We start from the raw sequence: 21,553 nt of genomic DNA on the forward strand, positions 1-21,553 counted from the left end.
AAATATATAAACGAAATAAAACTGCTGTGAGAGCAAATGCTTTTACAGACACCAAGACAAGATGCTATCTCCTAAACACTGGTAACCTGTCTACTTAAGTCGATCAAAAGCCCCTACTGGCTTTGTTGAACAAGTTGCACTAGGAAAGTCTGCATTGTCTACATGCGTATAGGAATGTCAGACACAGACAAGATGATGTCCCATCTTGAAAGTTCATTTGTGTTGGTAGAAGTCATTATGAAGCAGGTATAATTTCATTCCTTTACAAAGACTGAAGTTGAACAGTGGAAAATTTGGGTAGGTCCAATTCCTTGTGTTCGATCTCCTGTCAGACGAGGTAACATGTCCTGACCTGTCTCTGCTCTATCCTGGTGGTCCCGTCCAGCCTGAGGTAGATGTGGCCGTGATAGTTGAGGAAGCGCTCCAACACGTCCAGCATGCGGGTCATCTGGGTGAAGATCAGCACCCGATGCTGGCCCTGCTTCAGCTGGCGAAGCAGCTTGTCTAGTCTCTGAAGCTTTCCTGGGAAAAATACAAATAGAAATGGCTGAGTTTCTTTTGGGTTGACACAACAGTTCATCAGACTCTCTGGTAACTGATGTTTTCCTGTCCAAAACTAGAAGAGGCAGTGTTTGTACATTACAAAGACCTCATTTTTGGGTTGACAAAACAGTAATGCATGCAGTCTAGTCTCTGCAGAATACATATTCCAAAATGTGCAAAGGTTTTTCTATTCCTTGCTTTCAGGAAAACTGCAAAGAACCTTGTAAAGTATCTTGTCAAGTCTTTAAAATTTTTCAGCCAACAAGGAAGTTTACAAAACCCACGATGTCAACCAAGGAAGTGATGAATCGACAATATAAGGCATGAACCCACAGGACAGAGGCAAATCATGGGCTGCCATCAAGCCTCAGCATCAATGTGCAAGCTGGCCATTGAACAACAGATGCTAAACTGTATAGTAAGTGAACTTACCACAATCATACTGCACGAGTCGAGGGTCAGGAAACTGGGTAAGCATGCCCCTCTCTACGCGGTGGTAACAGCGCAGGCGGGGCACTACCTCTACTGTACTTACTGTTTACTACTGTACTGTACTACTGTTCTACTCCAACTTACCACAATCATCATCCAGTCGAGGGTCAGGGAACTGCTGCAGTACATATAAAAGCTGCCAGGGGGCCCAAAATCTAATCATTTCTAGGTCTCATCAAGACCCACACACCTACCAAGTTTCATGGCAATGCATATCAAGCTTCTTGAGTTATGCTGTTCACAGACAAACGCTACTGAAAACATAGCCTTCTTGGCAAATAAAATGAACCTACCACAATCATACTGCACAAGTCGAGGGTCCGGGAACTGGGTGAGCATGCCCCTCTCCACACGGTGGTAACAGCGCAGGCGGGGCACCACCTCCTGACGAAGGGCCAAGTCCAGAACCTGTCTCCTCTGCACCAGGGAGGGAGGGGGGTGGGACGTGTGCATAGTGATGGGAGGGGCCGACACACGAGGCACCTCAAACACATACCTGTGGAAGAAACAGCGTGGATTTAGGAACTGAACTCTAAGGGGTAGTACCTAAAGTGGAGGATCCAGAGACAGGCCATTCAGTGTTGAGCGTCCAAAATTTGACTGATCTGCAGTAGTGTTTTAAAAAAATAGTACCGACTGAAGCCTGGACAGAGGCAAAATGGCTAAGGGTCCAATAAGCTGTTATCTCTCTAAACAGTCTTGCAATGAGTAATCAATGATTTACAAGGCCTCTCAATTATCTCTCAATGATGACCATTTCTGGTCTCTGTCATCTGGAAAAGGGGCCGTAACACTTGTATTTCAAGACATGCAGTCACTGTGCAGGGTTATTGAGGGAATGGGGCACTAGGCCCTGAATATGCTTGCAGCACATGACCTCTTAACCTAATGGTTAAAGTGACTAGTTAGGACTTTGGACCTGGGACCTCTAAATACTGAGTCAACCACACGGTTACACAGTGCAAAGCAAGACATGTGTGTCCTCCCCCCACATACAGGGGTGCACACAGGCTACCCCCTAAGCTGTGGGAAACAGGACATCTTTCTCTGTCCCCATCAAAATCCCACAGAGAAATGGGAGCTTCAACTGCGGGGGTATAGGGCTGGGGAGTGGCATGCATTGCCCAGACTCCAGAGGTTTGTAACAACATCATTCTGGACCTGGAGGTTTGGGGTTCGAATCCCGGTTCTTGTCCTTAACATTATATCAAAGCTACTGGGAAGGGTAGCAATCGTCAGGATTGGACGTTATATACGTAGTGTTTTTGTTTATTTTTTCTTTTATTCATTTAATCACTGAATTTTCAAACTGCTTGTTAGCCCCATTAAACCCTACCAAGTTGTTTTTCAAAGAGGCTGCCATCTACAGAAAATCATCAACATTCATTGACTGCACAGATATGCACAAAAGTACAAACTTTAAACAAAGATAGTCTGTTATTGATGAACAAGGAAACAGTTACTCTAGCAACTGGATGGATTTTGAAAACTGTCAGACGTTTCAAGTAGCATTCAGTACTTTTCGTCTGTGTATCTCATTACATTTACAAGATTGTTTATTGCCTCAACAAAGAGGTACAAGGACTTTTGTATGGTCTTCTACAAGTAAAGATCTAACAAAGCTCAATACACGTATGTATAACAATCTTATGTACAGAATATATGTATGCGGCAAATTATGTACAGAATATACATGCATGTCAGCGGCAACAATAGATGTCTAACCTACCTATCAATGAGTTCGCCGAGTTCCTCTAGTCTCTGTTCCGGGGTGGGGAGAAGTGTCCGTAGTGCGTCAGTGGAGCTCCAGTACACCGCGGGGTGGCTGTAGTTCCGTGTGCTGTACATGTTATGACAGTTCACCAGCCCCACACTTCTCCACGTGTTGGAGGAATACTTGGACGACCGCAGGTCGAAAATGTCTGAGACTTTGCTGACCAGGTCCGAGCCGTAGACAGGTTTGGCAGAGCAGCGGAAACGGTTGGCTTCTGCTATTCTCAACAGGGTTTCTTTGTGTTCCTTTTCCTCTTGTTTCTCTAGGTACTCCTGTAAAAAAAAAGAGGATTTTCTTTCAGTAAAAAGAGTTCAGCTGTGTCAAACATCTAACTAGCTAAGTTAGCTTTAAAAATAAGATGCATAAGGGTACAATGTATCTCAAGATTGCTAACTGTTGAGGGCTAGGCTGGTTAACACAACATCTCTTCTCGTTTCTCTAGGTACTCCTGTAGAGTACAACAGGAGTCCAACTGTGTCAAGCATCTAAATTAGCTAAGTTATCTTTAGAAATAAGAATTAGATAATATAGGGTTCATAAGGGTATCTCATGATCGCTAATTGTTGAGGGCTAAGCTGGTTTGGTCATGTTAAAGGGACCACATCAACAACTCTTCTTGTTTCTCTAGGAAAGAGGATTTTCTTTCAGTCAAAAGAGTTGAACAATACACATTTACAGCTGTGTCGTGTATCTAAATTAGCTAAGTCAGCTTTTGAAATGAGATGTGTAAGGGCACATGCTTCAAGATCGCTTACAGTCCATTGCTGAGAGCTAAGCTTGTTTGGTCATGAAGATACACATGTGCCACCACCACAATCTTTCAAATTGCCTTTGCTTTATCTTTGACTAAAACACTAACCTGTTTGAAGCCAAAGTTGCCAGTTTGTAGTGCAGTAAAACTTGCCCTAGTGGCCACCTCTTCAAGCTGGCCATCTGGCCTTAATTAGCTTTTCCTGGTCTCTATTTTTTTCCATAGGCAGAAATATTCAGTGACCTGTCTAAGAAGACCACCTGTCCAAGAAGACCTCTGTCTCCCTAGGTGGTCTTCTTAGGACGGTTTGACAGTAATCTAAAGTTTGTTTCCCTCCTTGGGACCATGGAGACATGGTTTAGTCCCCACGGCTCGTACCTGGGGAGTTTTTGTTATCGGCCATTTTATAACTACCTGCACCAAAGGGCAATGGAGCAGGAAGCCTCTATGGCCTAAGTGAGAAATCATAACCATGCAATCCATGAAACTTAAATAGATTGTAATGATTATGTGTTGACTGCTTGAGGCATAAGGAATCATGTGGACCTGACTATGGGATACGCTCACCCTGGCTTTTTTAAAATTTCTAACCCTCCACCATTTTTTTATGTAATTGCCTGCATTTTGAGAGGTAAATTTCATAGGCAAGGCATTAAGTGCAAAGAACGGATGCTTAACCCTTAGCACACTGAAGTAGCTGTATGGCTACCAGTTCTTTATTTTATGCTGGAATAGGCAGTAGTGAGAGGGTTAACATTGCACTTGTACTTGACCCTCTTCCAGCTGCCTAACCTGGTATCCAATACAAATATGCCAAAGGGCAACCTTGGCAGGTTAAAGTTAACAAGAAGAACCATGTTACCCACCCAGATGGAATGGTGACTTCTCTGCAGGTTTCTTCTGCACTGAATGTTGGAAAACTGATTGTGCAACATTTCATCACTTAGGTGTCAGATCAAAGAGCTAGAAAAGGTTGATTAGCCCAAAATTTATGTCCCTTTTTAAGGATCCACAAAAAAAGGCTAGGGTCGGCAGTTTTTCCTAGGGTCAGCCGGGAAACAGGAAAGACAACATCTTTTGCCTAGACCTAACCTGGCATCCAATACAAATTTGGTGCCAAAAGGCTACCTTGGCAGACTGAAGGTTAACAAGAACCCTAGACTTACCAGATGGAATGGTGACTTCTCTGCTGGTTTCTTCTGCACCGAAGACGTGGCCGTGGTCTTCACCACAGACGTGGAAACCGTCGGCGCAGTGCTGACCGTCGTCGTGACCGTTGCCGTGGTAGCGGAAACCGTGGTGACCGTCGTCCTGGCAACGGGCGCGGTGGTCGGCGTGGCAACGGGCGCGGGAACGGCTCCCGCCGGGGCTCCCGACACTGTAAGATAACGGATCACTGGACATTCCAGCAAGGATTCGAAGAAGAGAATTAACTTCAGAGGAAGTTGTCAATCAATCGTAGTGATCAGATACAAGAGATCATTATCAGTTAGAAGTTGTTAATAAAAAGAGACAGATCTGTACAGTCAAAAGATAGACATCACATCAACATAGTTTGATTATTCATGTCTAGAAGAAGTGGAAAGTTTCTGATTGAAAAAATATTATAGATTGTGCTTCTCCTATTGGATCAATTTTTTTACTTCAGTGACTGCCAATTTTTTAGAAAAAAAAAAAAAAATAGTTTGGGCTCTGGGCTACCAAGTTTTTAGAAAGATGAAAAGGGTTAAAAGGCTCCTTGCCCCTGCATGCAAAAAAGAAAATTAGCATCTTGCATGCAAAAAATTTGCATTAGTTACAGGGTTAAGCAAAAAATGCTTTAATGCTTTTACTGGCCACCCCATGCACACAAATTAACCATGCATGCACCAGCGGCTGTTTCTAACCTTTAGGTGTGGTTGTTAACCCAGCTGTCGAAACACCGCTGGTCCCGCTAACGCTCGCGCCACTGACTAGCACGATATTTCCCGTGGACGTAAGCGGAGCCATCTTGACGATCGGTTTAGCCGTGCTGGTAACAGTGACAGTCTTGGGTAGTTGGACGGTTACAGCCGGTTTGCTGACTTGTTGGGGTGGAGTCTGGGCTTGTCTCGGGTGTGCAGTGGTCAGTGTGATGACCTGCACAGGGGAGTGAGATATACTCTTCTTCAGAGAGTATTTAGAGAGGGGAGGAAGCGTTAGACTTCACTGCAAACCACGCCAAGCTGAACTATAGCATAGCAGAGCACATACACATAACATCTACTATCATAACAGAGCACTTTTGTGTGATGACCTGGACAGGGGAGTGAGATATACTCTTCTTCAGAGAGTATTTAGAGAGGGGAGGAAGCATTAGATATCACTGCAAACCACACAGCAAAGCCAAGCACATATGCATAACTACTAACACAATATCTAACACATAACAGCACTTTTGTATGATGACCTGGACAGGGGAGTGAGATATACTCTTCTTCAGAGAGTATTTAGAGACGGGAGGAAGTGTTAGACATCACTGCAAACCACGCGCCAAGCTAGTTTATAGCACAGCACAGCATAGCACAAACTTACAACATCTACTAACATAATTCCACAAAGGGCATTATGAATCCACCACCCTAAAAACAGCATCCACAGAGATCTCTATTGCAACATACATAAAACTTGCACTTTTGAAGGCATTTTATTTTCAAGGATTTCAATTGGTTTAGCAAGCATCCATCTGAAATTTTAGTACAGTCAAGCTTGCACAAGTAGGCCACACAGGGTAACAAGGTAATCAAAGTGGTCCTCTTGGACAGGTAACTTGGAAAAACTTTTTGCGAGATCAGGAAATGCTGGTTGCTTTGACCAGGTGGCCGGCTTCATAAGGTGGCTGCTTGATCAGGTTTGACTGTATCACGAGCACCAATGCTGGCTCCCTACCTGTGGTTGTTGTTGCTGGGCCTGTTGTACTATGAGAGCTTGTGGCTGCTGTGCGATCTGTGTGTGTGGAGTTGGTACTCTCTGTACTGTCACAGTCTGGGTTACTAAACCTGTGCCTTGGGTAGCTGGAATAGAGTAAAGAATGCCTTCTTAAACAGATCAGAAATGTCTATAATACTAGATTTTTAAGGAAAACGTGCAGTTGAGGTTGTACAAAGGCTTGATCAGTACCCAGTGCTTGTCGTTCACGGCAAGTCAGAAGTCTAACGCGTAAAAATCATCACTTCAAGCCAACACACATACAGCATTTACACATCATTAAATTACTTGTCAGATCTGTACCCACAACCCTGTATCTAAAGCCATGGAGAAAATGTTTAAGATATATAAGCCCCAGAGACAATATTTCCTGAATTTTGCAGGACAAATGGTGTGAAGTTAAGATTCCCTCTTTTACGGCCTTATCTTAGAGCATGATGACAAAATAGTCACAGGGTTCTACCTACACTGGTTGAAAGACTGCCAAATCACAGCACAGGGAGCCCTATAGTCAAACAAAGCTAGCTAGAACACTGCACCATCTCCTGCACATATGTACATTGAAAAAAAAAATGTACTGACCAGGTGAAGAAGTTCTGGATAGCAGCTGTGCCTGAGACTGTGGGACAGCGGTTACGATGTTGGGACTGGCTGTCCTCAGGATCTGGTGTCCTGTGGTCGTCTGGATTATCTGTACAAACCCTCCTACAAACATACAAGAAACAATGTTTGCTTTCTTGCCTTTACATAGAAATATCCACTGCTTACTTGCTGGGGCAGGTCAATTGAAGCAGGGCTGGAAATACATTTTTGGGAATAGGTGCACTGGTGCACCCAACCTAAAAAATTGGGTCTATAAAAAATTTTGGGATGCACCAAACAAAATGAAATTGAAATGTCAGCAATCATATCCAAAGAAAGCAGTACAAGAATGACTTTATACTTTTTCTGACACTTAGATGTTAAGAATATGCTGCATACTACTATACATTTAACATCTTTACATACCTAAACCTACGAAAATATTTGGGTGCACCAAACAGAAACCCAGTATTTCAAGCCCTGATTGAAGACACTACATGTGATATACTACATGTAGGTCCATTTTGTGTGCAGTGAGGTCAGAATGAATCGGATGTAATCGCTTCCAGGAGTTTTTGTCACTGTAACACTAGGGTTACTGTAATTCGGCCTTTTTTGTCATCATTCCTCAACTTGCACTTACTGAGAGAAACAACAAGACGAACAAACAAACTAGAAAGGTAACATTTGCAAAGCAAATGCATAATGTTACCTTCACATATGATCTGCTGTTAACTTTTACCCAAACACATTCATATATATGGTAAGACAGGAGTCTAAATCCCTCCTGCTATAAAATTGCAACATGATGTACATGTAACCCAACACTAGTTACCATGTTAACAGTCTGGCTGAGGTCATTGACCTTTATGGTTTGGAGAAGAAGAGGAAACGTAGCAAAAACAACATGTTTTCCTTCACAGTAAATAAAACAAACAAATAAATAAATGTTACCCGGCAGCTGTCTGATCTGTCCGGTGGGTACGGTGAGTCGCGCGCCCTGCTGAGTCTGGTGGATCTGGACCGTGATTGGTTGAGACGGCACCAGGGGCTGTCTCACCCCGCCTACCGTGGTCGTCGCCGGCGTCAGCTGGGCAATCGACACTACCTCACCTGGAGGGGAGACATTGTAAGTAACAATCAATATTATTGATCAATCCATCAGTCAATCATCCATGGGTATCAGAAGCTGAGAAGAATCAAAATCCCACCTACATGTGCAGATTGGTGCATGAAAAAAAATTGCAGCTTTCTAATGTCTACCTGCACCTAACCTGCACTGGTCCATGTACTGGGTTCATGAAGGTCAGTGCGGGTAAAATTGGAGCTGTTCAGGTATTTCTGATGTCTACCTGTACCAGTTGATGTACATGGTTTATGTAGGTATATGTAGATTTTTATTTGCTCCATTGACTCCTACCACGTAGATTTTGAATGGAGTATAAAAGAAATAATGGAAATGGTTTCCAGACAGTTTTTAGTGTGAACCATACTTCCAAAATTTTGAGTGGTGCAGGTAGGCAGAAAAAAGTATCTTGAATTCTTTTGTGCATGAAGGATGCTCAACTAAGTCCATTAGTTGGGCAGTAGATACAAGTGAAGTTGTAAGAATGTATGACAGGGCTCTTTACCTGTAGGAAGTCTCTGTGTTCCCTGTAAGATGAGTCTCTGCTGCAGTAGTGATGTTGGAATAGTGAACCCGGGCAGCTGTTGTGGCTGTGTGGTGATCACAGCAGCCGGTGTCGTCGAGGTAACCATCTGGGCCACACCCTGCTGTACAGAACCAGACAACACTAGTTAGAAACACACCAGGAATCCACGAAGGTTTTTCTAGATTTTCTTAAAAGATACTGTAAATCGCTGTCTTTATATTTGCGGTAGCAAAATTTCATAGCCTGGAAAAATGCACATGTGCACGGTAGCAAGTGCAGAAAAAAGAAATTCTGTGAATAATTTGCTAACAGTAATGATGAAATTTGAAGTACCAAACTGAACATGAAAGGCGTGAATATAAAAGTACCGCAAATATAAAGTGGTTGACAGTAATGTAGGGTTGAGTTTGTACAGAGGCTTGATCAGTACCCAGTGCTTGTCGTTCACGGCAAGTCAGAAGTCTAACGCGTAAAAATCATCACTTCAAGCCAACATACAAAGATGTCCTATGCTCTACCAACCTGATGAAACTTTTGGATGAATGTACTACAATTTATGGTAGCTTTGAAAGAGCATGATTGTTGTCTTTGAAAAGAGCTTTTAGTTTACATGATAAAGTTTGTTCATATGGATAGTGAGTGTGTGAGTGTGATAACACAAATTGGATGAAAACCAGAGCTTGAATTGCTTTTAAAACATCTTTGGAAAAGAAAATTCCTATATCCTATAGTATCTTCAGTAAGAACATGAAAGTTTTCGGTGCTACCAACCTTTACCTGCTGCTGTTGTTGCTGCTGCATCTGTGACACGATGGTGACAGCTGTCGCTGGTGTGAGGGACGCAGCAACCTTGGGCTGTACCGGGGCAGCTGTGGTGACAGCGGGAACAGCCGTGCCGACAGCAACCTGCTGTGCCGCTTGCACAACTGTGGGACAGCAACGAAGGACAACAAAAGTCAGGACAGCAAATATAACATGAAGATTTGTTTCAAAATCAAGTGACATTTCTTCACTTTAAGGAAAATGTTCTAAAAAAAAATCAAGGTAACTACTTGTTACCTAGACCTTGTACCTTATGACGCCCCAAAAAGTACAAAGTATAAACAGGGCTCGATCATTTTTTTCCTTCAAAACATTCCAATATTTTTCTTTATGAACTTAGGCAATGCAGTCGTAGTGCAGGTAGTTTTGAATGCTGCCTGCAACAGTGTAGGTATAGTGCAGGTTTACAGAGAAAAAGTATTTCAGATGTCTTTCTCATGTCTTTTTGTAAAAATAACGATGTTCTCACCTTGGACAGGTGGAGAAGCCCTAGCCGGTGACGCTGCCACCGCTACAGCAGGTGATTTTACCCTCGGTGGCATGACTGCGACAGAGAACACCACCGGAGACGCCCGCGGACTTGACTGGGCCGCCGCTGGGGCCAGGGGTGAGGACCTGTGAACCCAATGATGTGAACAAGATGTAACAACAGCACTTTACCATCGCTCTTTAGACTATATTTCAAAACAATTTGCTATCATGAAAGTTCATGATAGCAAACGGGGGCCGACATCGTCTACCAGATACCTTTGACCCAGTGTTGACGTCACACTTCAAAGAACCACGTGACAAGCTTTACTGGGTCAGTATACTGAGAAAGACCAAAGTGACTGGTCGAAAGCTCCAGGTGAGAGACCTTTTGTGTTGGACCAAAAAGTTATAACTCTAAACAAAAGAATTTGCTCATTACTTTGTAAATGATTAAGCAAATTCGTGATTAAGCAATAAACCATTGATGATTGACTGACCTTCCACTCTCTGCCTTGGGCGCGGGAGGCTGAAACAGGCTGGGTCTGAGTTTCATGGGGGGTAGGCGGGGAGGGGGGTCTGGCTGGGAGTCTATCTCCTCGATGAGCTGTCGGGAGGCTTGTAGCTGGTTAACGCGGTGAGCAGCATAGGCAGGGAGACTCAGTTCCAAGTCTGACAGGCACAGGTTCAGGTAACCTAGGTTTACATGCTGCAGGAAGAAGAACAAAAGATACTATTTAGTTCATCATAGTTCATCATATTTATCCTGAAAATAATTTATCAGTTTTTTTTTCTTTTAACGGATCGGTTCAATGCAAGGCCTATACCAGTATATGACCACTTCTCGGCATTGAACTAGAAATATGAGAGAAACATGGCTATGTCAAGAGATGGCGGTGAACGTTTGATTTGAAAGCCTGTAGATTGTAGGTTGGTGGGAAACACTTGTCAGGGAGGGAATTCCAAAGCTTGGCCGTACGAGGAAAGAAACTGTCATTGTAAACAGATTGGTGGTACAGAGGATATTAGGATTCTCCTAAACACAACCAGTACTTCTCAACAATTGTACAAAAAATCCAGTGCTGTGCTAGGAAACCTAGGAATACTGACGCTATCAGCATACAAAACTCAGTGTTAGTTTTTTTAAAAACAAATAACTATATTTTGTCATTAAATACTGTTCCAAACACATGTAAAAGAGCAGGTTGTGTCTGTGGTCAAATACGCTGTTGAGGTGAAGGTTCACACCGGCACAGCCTGCCAAGTCCACATGTCGGTCTCCGAGGGTTTGCGACGGAGTCATCACCGGACCAGATGACTCGTCTTATCAACCTCGTGATCTAAATTTCAATAGACTAACCCAAATTTTTGTGACTGTTCAACTCCAGTCTTTGTCAAGGGATGGACTCTCATTCTTTTGGGTAGAAGCTGGAGTTGAGGAGTTGAAAATTTGGTCCAATTTCTTAAGTTGGAAATGACAACTGAAACCTGTTTCAGAACAACTTCTACCAACACATACGAACTTTCGAGCTAAGACGAAATACCAGTGTACCATTGTAAGTATGCAGAAAAACAATTTGTAGAGCACTGTAAAAATTATCTGACCTGGAGTGGATGATACTCCATTACCCTGTGGACCAGAGAGGCTGTGTAGTAACAGATGCCTTCTGTGTTGTGTTAGTTAGCTAAGCTGTGGTTAGTTAGCTAAGCTGTAGTTATATCTGACCTGGAGTGGGTGATACTCCATTACCCTGTGGACCAGAGAGGCTGTGTAGTAACAGATGCCTTCTGTGTTGAAGGGAGAGATGATGGGACGAGGGTCGAACAGGTCGGGGTGGTTGCACACCTTCCTGAGCTGCATCAGGATGTTGATCACACTCATGAAGTGCCCAGAGGCAAGGGTCTCCCTGGTTCTGAAATAAAGAAGTAACACGGTAAAAACACTACAAATTAGGCAAGGGTCTCCCTGGTTCTGAAGTCAAGAGGAAAACAAGGTTAAAATATTAGCAATCTAATTAAAAAATTTGAGTCCAAGAACATGTACCTGTTCATCTAGACTTCAATAAAAAAAAAAGAAATCACATCGAAATAGATAAAGAAGTAGAACTTAGAAAAGACTAGCCTTCTTTTTTATTTGTTTACTGGTTGGGGAATACATTTAACTTTAACTTTTATGTTATTAGAAAACCTTTCTAGTCTTGAACTAAACCGGACCAAAACCTATTTGTCTAGGTATAAATGCTTGAAACGCTCCATTTTATCAGTTCAAGAAGTTTTATTAAGAAAGGAATTTTCCATGAAGAGCTAATCAGTACCCAGTGCTTGTCAGATCATGTGTGATCAGAAAAGTATGAGTGGATCATCACATTACTAGCTGCAACTTTTCCATTTTGACACTTAACATCTACCTGGCTGCATATATAGCCTACAATGTACTGTCTCCAAGTACATAATAGATACAGGTTAGGTGGCAGGGAGAAGGTTACTTTAGGAAAGAAAATCACATCAGCAGAACATACTGCACCTGCATGAAACCCGTAATATTTGTACGTAACACTTATGCAGAACGTCTCATATAAGGTCGTATTCGCATTAATAACAGTAACATCCCGTCTTTGTTTTCCAAATGTTATGTCAGAAAAGATACCATCTGCAGTAGGCAAAATTCTGATGCAACGTTGACCAAACATCCAACCAAAACTGAAAAATCAGGGCTTGCTTGGGAGCAGTACGTTCTGCCAACGCGCTGGAAGGAAAAGGCATCAAACTGGAAATGGAAGAGATCTTACTTGGCTTGTGACATGAAGTCATCGTAGAGGAACCTTTGTCTCTTGGACAGGCGGCAGGTCACCACATGTTCGTACTTGTTGGGCAGCTGCTTTTCCACATCTTGTTTTAGTCTCCTCAGGAGGAACGGTCTTAGCACCTGGAGGAGGAAGGATATCAAGATGTCAGGGATAAGTAAGATGATAGGTTTGTTTGTTTGTTTATTTATTTATCCAGGAAATACATATCGCCTGATGGCGTTTTTTCAATGGTCCCTGGGGGAAAAACCCTGACAAAATCCATTAACATTTGCAACACAACTTGATATGTTACCATTAATTCAGTATATCTAGTTGCCAAAAAGTGAAGTTTTTTGAAAAAAGTGAAAAATCTAGCAACCAGGCTTTCAATAAAAGTTATGTTTAAAAATGCAGTTGCATATTTGGTAAATTCCTTTCTTTTGGAAAATTTTGCAATCAAACCCTTATCCACAACCAAAATTTCAGACAAATATCAGATTACTTTCAGTGTTAGCTTTTTTAACAGAGCAGTAATTTTTGTCAGCAAATACTGTTTCTGTAACAGTAGGTTGTGTCTGTGGTCAAATACGCTGTTGAGGTGAAGGTTTACACCAGCACAGCCTGCCAAGTCCACATGTCGGTCTCCGAGGGTTTGCGACGGAGTCATCACCAGACCAGATGGCTCGTCTTATCAACCTCGTTCATTTCAAAGGATACAGTTCCTAAAATCATCAAATCCTCTCTAAACTGACAACTACAAATGCCTTTTATGCCAGATACAAAGGAGGAACATTAACTTATGTAGCCTTTAGGAACAAGCTTTGATTATTGTCTTGACAAAACTTTCTTACAATGAAGGATTCACATCAACAACTTGGCTTACAGTAATTTTGAGCTGAAAATTTTTTTTCTTCATAAATGTGCTTTTCCATCAAGCCCAGAACATTTTAAGTGACTAAAAAATGCTTACAATACAAACATGGAGATTTTGTACATAAAGGAACTGAATGGTTAGACAGATGAATATCCTAGGAAATAGTAGTACACTTTTTTCATTACGACTAATTATTACTAATAAGAGGCGATGACAACACGTGGCATTGCAGAAGTACAAAAAACAAATAAATACCTTGTGTAGTCTGCGAATGAGTCCCTCGTTGTACTCCGTGTTCCCCTCGATCATGCCAGTGACAGGGTTGGAGAACCACTCCCTGAACTCCCGGTGGGACTGGAACACGTGGGGCATCAGGAAGTGCATCAGCGACCACAGCTCCATCAGGTTGTTCTGCAGCGGTGTTCCGGTTAACAGCAGGCGACGCTGGCTCTGGAAGTTCAGCAGAGTCTGCCAGCGCTGAGACTTGAAGTTCTTGATGTTCTGAGCCTCGTCTAGGACAAGGTACTTCCACTTCTTCCGTCTAAAAGACTGGTGGTCCTGGATGACAAGCTTGTAGGAGGTGATGCACACGTGGAAGGAGTTGGGTTTGGTCCAGCCCTGGCGTTTCTGCTTGCGCTCCTTCTGGTTTCCGTAGTAGGTGAGGATTTTGAAGGCAGGGCACCACTTTTTGAACTCCATCTCCCAGTTCAGCATGACGCTGGTGGGAACCACGATGAGATGGGGACCCCAGATACCTGGGTGAAGCAAGTAACACAGACTCTAGGTTACAGGTAGCACAAAGTGACAAACACTATTCCATAAATGCATACAGCATTTGTTTCTCTTGGAACTAATTTTCTGCAAGATGGCAAAATATGCCAAAAATCCGTCAATTCTCAGTCTACAGCTCTGTTTATTCTTAATCAAACACTTTCATGTATGTGGTGACCAGCCCCTCCAACTTGCTACAAAATGTAATCCAACACCACAGGGTGTATGCTACAGCACCAGTTACCATGGTGACATACACCTGGCCCAGGTCATTGACCCTTGTGTTTGTAAAAGAAGCAAAAGAAACCGAGCACAAAAAAAAAAAAACATGTATTCTTTCTGCCAACTGCCAGTATGTATTTCTTCTGTCATAGCTATGGCAAAACCAAGATTCCTTCTGCAAAGGTAAACATAAACGAAAAAACAGCCTGCGAACCTTTATCACAGGCGAGATGTCCGAACAGAGCAATAGTCTGGATAGTTTTCCCCAGGCCCATCTCATCAGCCAGTATGCCATTGAGCTTCTTGTCGTACATGGTGACCAGCCAGTCCAGCCCGATGTGCTGGTACTCACGCAGGGTGTGCTTCAGTAAGAACGGCACAGGAGTCTTCACCTAAAAACAACAGCAAACATAATTTTTGTCAGTAAAAAGCCATACTAGTAGCAGTCTTCATCTGGTCACATTAAACACAATTTACATCAGTAAGAACGGCACAGGAGTCTTCACCTGTGTTGTACCAAAAAAAAAATCATGTTTCTATGAGGCAAATATGCAGATCTAGGCAGATCTAGGCAGATTGGTAACACCAAATTTGTGTGTGCTCTCATCAGTGTTTGGACACGCTATCTATCCCAATGTTCACAATAACAGAACACATTCTTTATTATTCAGTAAAGGTACACATGAGAAAAATACAACTAAGTTTAAGGCAGATGTTAACTACAAACAGAAAGTTCCCTTCTCAGTAACTTAGTAAGTCAGCTGTCTAGGCCCATGCTAGTAACAGTCTGGACAGCTACTTGCAGTGGTGCAAGTGCTGGCTAAAAATTATGCGCACCCCTCCTATTTTACGTGCAAAAAGGCTTGCATGCTAGTGGTAATTTGAGCCCTGTCATTCCCACTGACCTGTGTTGTACTTAGCGTGTACCCTGTGGGCTGGCAGGCCGCGGCATCAGCTGCAATGTCCGTGATCTCTTTGCTGGGGCCTTTGCCTTCTTGTTGTGTCTAAAAACAAAAACAAAACCGTTGAAGAGATTCAAATTCCCCGAAAAAATCTTTAGTCAGACTTACAACTCTCAGGGAGGTCACAATGACTTCTTCAACTTCTTTAAACGAGTTTCCAATGAGGTACTTAATCTCAATGATCTCTCAAAGTCTTCCGAGGGTCTCTCATAGGTTGCCCAATGATCTCAATGACCAGTGAACGTGGAGACTTACCGAGGATCCCTCCTGAGGCTGGTGGTTCTCCTTGTCTCCGTGGATGAGATATTCCATCCCGATGTCAGCCATTTCTTCCTCCTCTTCATCACTAGGCTCCTCTGTTTCAGATTCTGGGAACAAACAGAAACGATCATGACTTTGACTACAGAAATGCCTTCAGTTCTTGTCCTTTAGGAGACATTTTTTTGGCGCAAACAAGGTTAAGGTGGTCCAGAAGGATAGCTGAGGCATATTTAGAAATACTACGAACTCTATCTGATATGGTAGTCTTTTGGGTCTATTTTTATAATTTTCTTTCGTCTTGTCACTATGGCCACATTTTGGCCGCCAAATTGACCGCCAAATTGTGCATTTTTCTCACGCTCCAGCCAAGCCCCAGTGGGGGTGTGCACATTACTTTTAAAAGCTACTCCGCCGCTCGACCAATCAGGCTCGCTGGTCATTACGTAAACTGAGAGCTTCACTTTCATAATTTTTGGGAAGGGAAAAGACACTGGAAAAGAGAGTTTTACTGAACGTTTGATGTCAGTTGTTTGCAAAACGTTTTGGGTAAAAACCTGCCAAATGCAAAGAATAATAATTTTCTGAAAACACAAGCCGTTTCCATTGTTTATCACACTTCGTATCGGCAAAATGTTGTCAAGTTGCAACACACAACCAGAGATATGCAGCCACACAAATCACCAAAAACGCCAGAAATAATCTGACAACTTCCTATATAAAAACATTCGACTGCCAAAAGAAACGAAGCTGTCTGCTTTGAGCCACAAGTTAGATCTTGGTTTAGTTATGAGCGGCCTGGCGGACCGGGTCACTGCATGCATAAAGAGCCGCGCTTGGTAGTTCATACTCGGCCGTCATTATGCGGCGTTATCCTTTGTGTTCTTTCATGATTTTCACAGACAACTCATAATTTTCTACCGAATAAAAACGCGTCTCTACCTGTGTACTGTCTTATTATTCTGAGTTTGTATCGACTGCAACACGTTTGTAACTACTAAACGTTAACGTTACGTTCTAGTGAACAGACATGATAAGAACTACTAGAAATTTTTATAAAATCTACGTTTTATTAAAAATACGATACTTACAAACTTCAGCAGGATTTTTACATAATCTTACGGTAACTGCTAACAATAATCTTTTACGATTTACAGCATACAGCAAATAGTAGCCGCTTACAAAAAAATCAGTTCCAACAGATTTACAGAGATAGTCCGTACTTTTCAGATAGAACATAGAACGTCGTGCGTGAAAATTATTTCCACAAGTCTAGGACAACGTGCAACGTAAATTCACATAATCAACAAAATTATATACGCTCATAATCTCATACCACGTCCGGGCAAGCTTTTTTCCAGGGCTATCTACTCCGGTATCGCGCGATAACTTTTCAGTGTTGTGATCTTGCTGATCGTCAATCTCCTCTGGGGGTAGGCCTAAAAAACAAGTCCGTAACTCCAGAATACCCCGGCAGATTTTCTCCAATAAGGTCTCAGAATAGTCCATAAACCTCCATCTGCAAATCTACGTAGGATACGGCCGTTTAAAAGATCGTCTACCGGCCCAAATGCTGCCGCAAAGCGCACAGCTTCTCCGCTCGCAAACAAGACACGCCATCCGCCATTTTGGGTGAGTCACGTGACCCCTACTCCCGCGAAATCTTAGCGTTCTTTTGGCTGTTCTTTTTACTGGACATATCCCCGGCCTGTTTTTCCAAATAGCGCCGCAGTAAGCTAAATACAGCGTGCTGAAAGGTCAATGACCCATTTTTCGGTGGGAGGGATGGGCGCCCTTGGAATGGCGACAAAAAATTGGCAATTTCGGCTCTTTCGGGCTTCAAAATGGACATTATGTAACCCCTACGACATATACAGCATTTTAAGAATGAAACTGTGGAAAAAATGTTCATGGAAAGGGACAAAAAGGTGGTATTTTTTGAAAGATAAGCTTATAACTAAAATCGTATGCGAGGCCGACACACTGCGCCGCTTTATATGTTGGGGAGGGGTGCTGGCGCATGGCACTGTTGACATTTACGGAAAAAAATTCATAAAAAATCAACACTTTGAGATATTAAAAAATGCTCGCATACGTTTGTTCCTATTACTAGTGTGTGCCTTTCAACAAAATATGGTGAATAAAAACCAAAGCGCTGGCCAGAAAAATTGATTTTTCTAAAAAGGGGGCGTGGCTCATAACTCGTGATGACGTCATGATTACGTCATCAAAATTTGCATAAATTATCATCTTGCACTAAGGTACTTACACAAAAAAAATCAATGACCATAGGTAATCCTAAGTAGTATTTTTAGGATGTCCCCAAAGTCCTCAGCCACCCTTCCATACCACCTTAAATCAAGCTCTTTGAAACTGAATAGTTTCATCAGGTTGGTAAGTCACTGAATACAACGACTCTTTTCACACAACCAAGTGTTTTAGTCAGCCAACGTTCCAGTAAACATATGTCACAGAATTGCCCCGAGGAAGGTGACAGATGGTAATCGAAACGTTGGCCAAATAAAACACTTGGTTGGGTAAAAACAGACTTTTTATAACAGCTGTATTATGGCATATTCTTGTAACAGATTTTCAGTTTCGTAAGTTTTCTTGTTTGAAGTCTCACCTTCAGTTTCCTCATCCTCATATTCCTCGTCTGCCAGACTGGACTCCGGTGGACTGGGAGGGGGCTCGAACCCTTCTTCGTAAGCACCGCCGTATTTCTTGATAAGTTCTTCCATGGACATCTCACCTAAAAACCATGAGTGTCATAGTTTTAACACAACATTGAAATCTATAATTCGGCACTCCCAACTTCATTGATAAAAGGACATGATACACTTGTCACTCACCTTGCAAAACCTTATCAAATGCAGTTAGTAGAATATTTATAAACCAGTGACTGTTTTTGAAAGGTAGAAACATCTACCTGAGGTACCTTTCAAGAACAGATTGAACTGATTGATGAATATTCTACTAACGGTTAATCTTACGTGACTGATGAACCTCTTCAACATTATCAAAGGAAGAATTGTCCACTTGTACGTTTAGAAAGTCTAGTGTCTTTCATATCACTTGTTCAGTGCATATTTCTGTGTTAAGGAGTTTTTGTAGTAGTTAACCTTCTTTCTGAAGATCGTCCAGTTCCTCAGCGTGATCTGCCTCCCCCTCAGCCTCTTCTTGTTCTTCTATGGTCTCCTCATCATCAACAGCTGAAACAGAAAGAGCATCTTTGATTGAATTGTGTCTATTTTTATACACAGAAATTCTTGTGTCTTTTATATAATAGTGCATACATTTTATCTCATGCTTCTGTGTTTTTGGTGTAACCAATGTTACCTAAGTATACAGTAGAGGGTACTCATTCCTCAAGCTAACCGACATCTCGCACACAGTCATCCCTCAGTAAGACATCTAGAGCAGCATAGTTCCCTTTAGACCTTGTGCTCAGCCTGTCACACGACCGGTTTCGCCTGTGTGGCTGTTACAAGTGTACAGAGCATTACTTAAAGAATAGGTCAGTACACAATAAAAACCCACCTCCTTCCTCCTCAGAGGCTTCAGAAGGCATGAACTCATCATCATCAGCTGTTTCTCTGGTCGAGTCTTCTTCCTCCTGAAATAACACAAGCAATGTTTCAAGATTGTAAATACAAAACTTTTTTGTGGCTCTGAGAAATTCTCTAATGACTAATAATTATATCTTGTATCCTCTGACAGGATCCACATCAGAAGAGGGCAAACTTCTGCATGGGTTTTTAAAAGGAAACCATTTTTCTCTCCCTCAATACGACCAGGAAGAAACAGAAATGTTCAGCTGGCCCGTTGTGAGGGAGTTGACTAACTAACGTGTTACTATATAGACAGAGCATTCTGGGCTCCTAATGGTGTGTAATTTTTTTCTTGCTTCGAAGAGCTGCTAAAAAAACTATGCAAGAAAAAAAATGTACTGTAGTTCAGCACTGAACAAGAGATCAATGAGTTTATAACCCGGGATGTAGCATTTAAGGATTCAGCATTTAACAAGAAATCATTTTGTACCTCAGTGAAGTATTTAAGGTTGTAGTGAATTTCTTGCAGTCACACATGAACAAAATGCCAGCAATCACTGGGCCAGAAAGTTTAGGAAGACAGCGATTCAGTTAAAAATTTGGGTAATTGTTTAGTTTTAATTCTGAGCTAGCTAAAAGTTTGAAGTCCCTCATAATATATTTTACCAAATCGGAAAAATAACTCAAAAGGTTGTTACCTCCTCGCTGCTGGAGTTGCCGTCCACCTCCATGGCCTCGGCAGGTTTCTCCAGGATCTCAGGCGGGAGTTTGGAGATGAGATCCTCCAGCGGGACTTCACTCTCCTGCTGCAGGAGCGCAACCTCTTCATCTACATCCTCCTGCTCATCTGCCTCCTCTTCCTGGTCCAGAGTCTCCTCATCATCACTCTCATCATCAGGCTCAAACTCATCATCTATTGGTTAAAGGGATAAAAAAAATATAGCTGAAGTCAGTGCCATAGTCTTTTCTTATGGCCAAAGGGGAAGTGAGTTGCTTATCCATTATCTTGAGGAAAAGTACTGAGATGCAGAGCCCATCTTTCTTCTTCCACTGCCTTTTACCTCCCCAACCAAAGTCAGGTACCCTTTTAACACCTGGGTGGAGTGAGAAAATTTCCTTTCCCAAGGACATGTCTTTCCAGGGATGCCAAGAATAAAACCCTGGACCTCTTGGTCTTGTGTCCACTAGCCTTACCCAGAGGTAAATCAGTTATCCTGTACGTATGTATGGGGGTCGACAACCAAAGGTAGCATAACACTTTTGCATTTTGCCTTTACCAAATACAAACAGCACACGTGCACCTAACCCCAAACATGAATTCCTAGCCCTGTACTCACCCTCCCCCAGTGCTGTGTCCCTGCCAGGACTAGAGGCTGCTGAACCCTGTAAGGACGAGTCTTCCTTCAGCCCCTGAGTCAGCCAGGAGGAGTATTTCTCTGTCTGGTCCACGATGAAGTTCAGCTGGAGATCCAACGCTTTCTTACGCTGCTCCTCCAGACGTGAATGCTGCTTATATTGCACAACCTAAAGGTACAGAAACATGACTGGTTAAGCAATAAGTCTCTGCTTTTACCACTACTAAAACTGCCTTTCAACTATGCCTATCAAACTTTGTGTTTTGATTCTGCATCCTGCAATCTATTCTTAATATGCTGTTTCTCTAGCCATAAATGCTGCTTATATTGCACAAACTATAAGGTAGTCACAGAAACAACTGTTTTTTAAGCATGCAGACTTAACAGTCTGAACTGCGAAAGGTTCTTTATGTAACTATGTTTCCATCACCATCTGTCACTTATTTAGGGCCACAATAACTGGTTCTGAGTCATACTGCAGCTAGGTGTTGCTGCTGCAGTATTTTACATAGCTGCAGTACAAATCAGAACCAGTCATTGTTGCCCTGAAGAAGGTGAGAGATGGTCACCAAAACGTTCCTTGTGAAAACCTACTGGTAGTAAAATAAAGTACAGGAAGAAAACATGTTGCATGCTCCATTGCTGCTTGTGACATGGGAAAGTCAGCGGCAGAAGCAAAGTATGCATGAATCTGGCCACATTTTGATTGGGCAACATCTGTAGCAACCTGCCCATGTGGGAAAA

General features: G+C 42.5%; 1 protein-coding gene across 1 annotated transcript in view; it reads right to left on the reverse strand.

Moving 5' to 3' along the window:
* The window catches only part of LOC109475261 (helicase domino-like), a 63,567-nt gene that overhangs the window by 26,369 nt on the left and 15,645 nt on the right, over positions 1 to 21,553 (reverse strand). The window contains exons 11-33 of the mRNA XM_019775861.1: positions 20,792 to 20,978; positions 20,153 to 20,367; positions 19,444 to 19,519; positions 19,026 to 19,115; positions 18,530 to 18,655; positions 15,901 to 16,013; positions 15,589 to 15,687; positions 14,898 to 15,075; positions 13,946 to 14,445; positions 12,820 to 12,956; positions 11,757 to 11,943; positions 10,531 to 10,739; positions 10,032 to 10,177; positions 9,512 to 9,666; positions 8,720 to 8,861; positions 8,043 to 8,201; positions 7,089 to 7,211; positions 6,468 to 6,592; positions 5,447 to 5,678; positions 4,727 to 4,956; positions 2,765 to 3,081; positions 1,329 to 1,531; positions 353 to 522 (exon numbers count right to left, since the gene is read on the reverse strand). Of these exons, the coding sequence (XP_019631420.1) occupies positions 353 to 522; positions 1,329 to 1,531; positions 2,765 to 3,081; positions 4,727 to 4,956; positions 5,447 to 5,678; positions 6,468 to 6,592; positions 7,089 to 7,211; positions 8,043 to 8,201; positions 8,720 to 8,861; positions 9,512 to 9,666; positions 10,032 to 10,177; positions 10,531 to 10,739; positions 11,757 to 11,943; positions 12,820 to 12,956; positions 13,946 to 14,445; positions 14,898 to 15,075; positions 15,589 to 15,687; positions 15,901 to 16,013; positions 18,530 to 18,655; positions 19,026 to 19,115; positions 19,444 to 19,519; positions 20,153 to 20,367; positions 20,792 to 20,978 (4,119 nt within the window). The remainder of the gene's footprint in view (positions 1 to 352; positions 523 to 1,328; positions 1,532 to 2,764; positions 3,082 to 4,726; positions 4,957 to 5,446; positions 5,679 to 6,467; positions 6,593 to 7,088; positions 7,212 to 8,042; positions 8,202 to 8,719; positions 8,862 to 9,511; positions 9,667 to 10,031; positions 10,178 to 10,530; positions 10,740 to 11,756; positions 11,944 to 12,819; positions 12,957 to 13,945; positions 14,446 to 14,897; positions 15,076 to 15,588; positions 15,688 to 15,900; positions 16,014 to 18,529; positions 18,656 to 19,025; positions 19,116 to 19,443; positions 19,520 to 20,152; positions 20,368 to 20,791; positions 20,979 to 21,553) is intronic.

Source organism: Branchiostoma belcheri, unplaced genomic scaffold (genome assembly GCF_001625305.1).
Source record: "Branchiostoma belcheri isolate BF01 breed outbred unplaced genomic scaffold, Haploidv18h27 scaffold33, whole genome shotgun sequence".
NCBI lineage: Eukaryota > Metazoa > Chordata > Leptocardii > Amphioxiformes > Branchiostomatidae > Branchiostoma > Branchiostoma belcheri.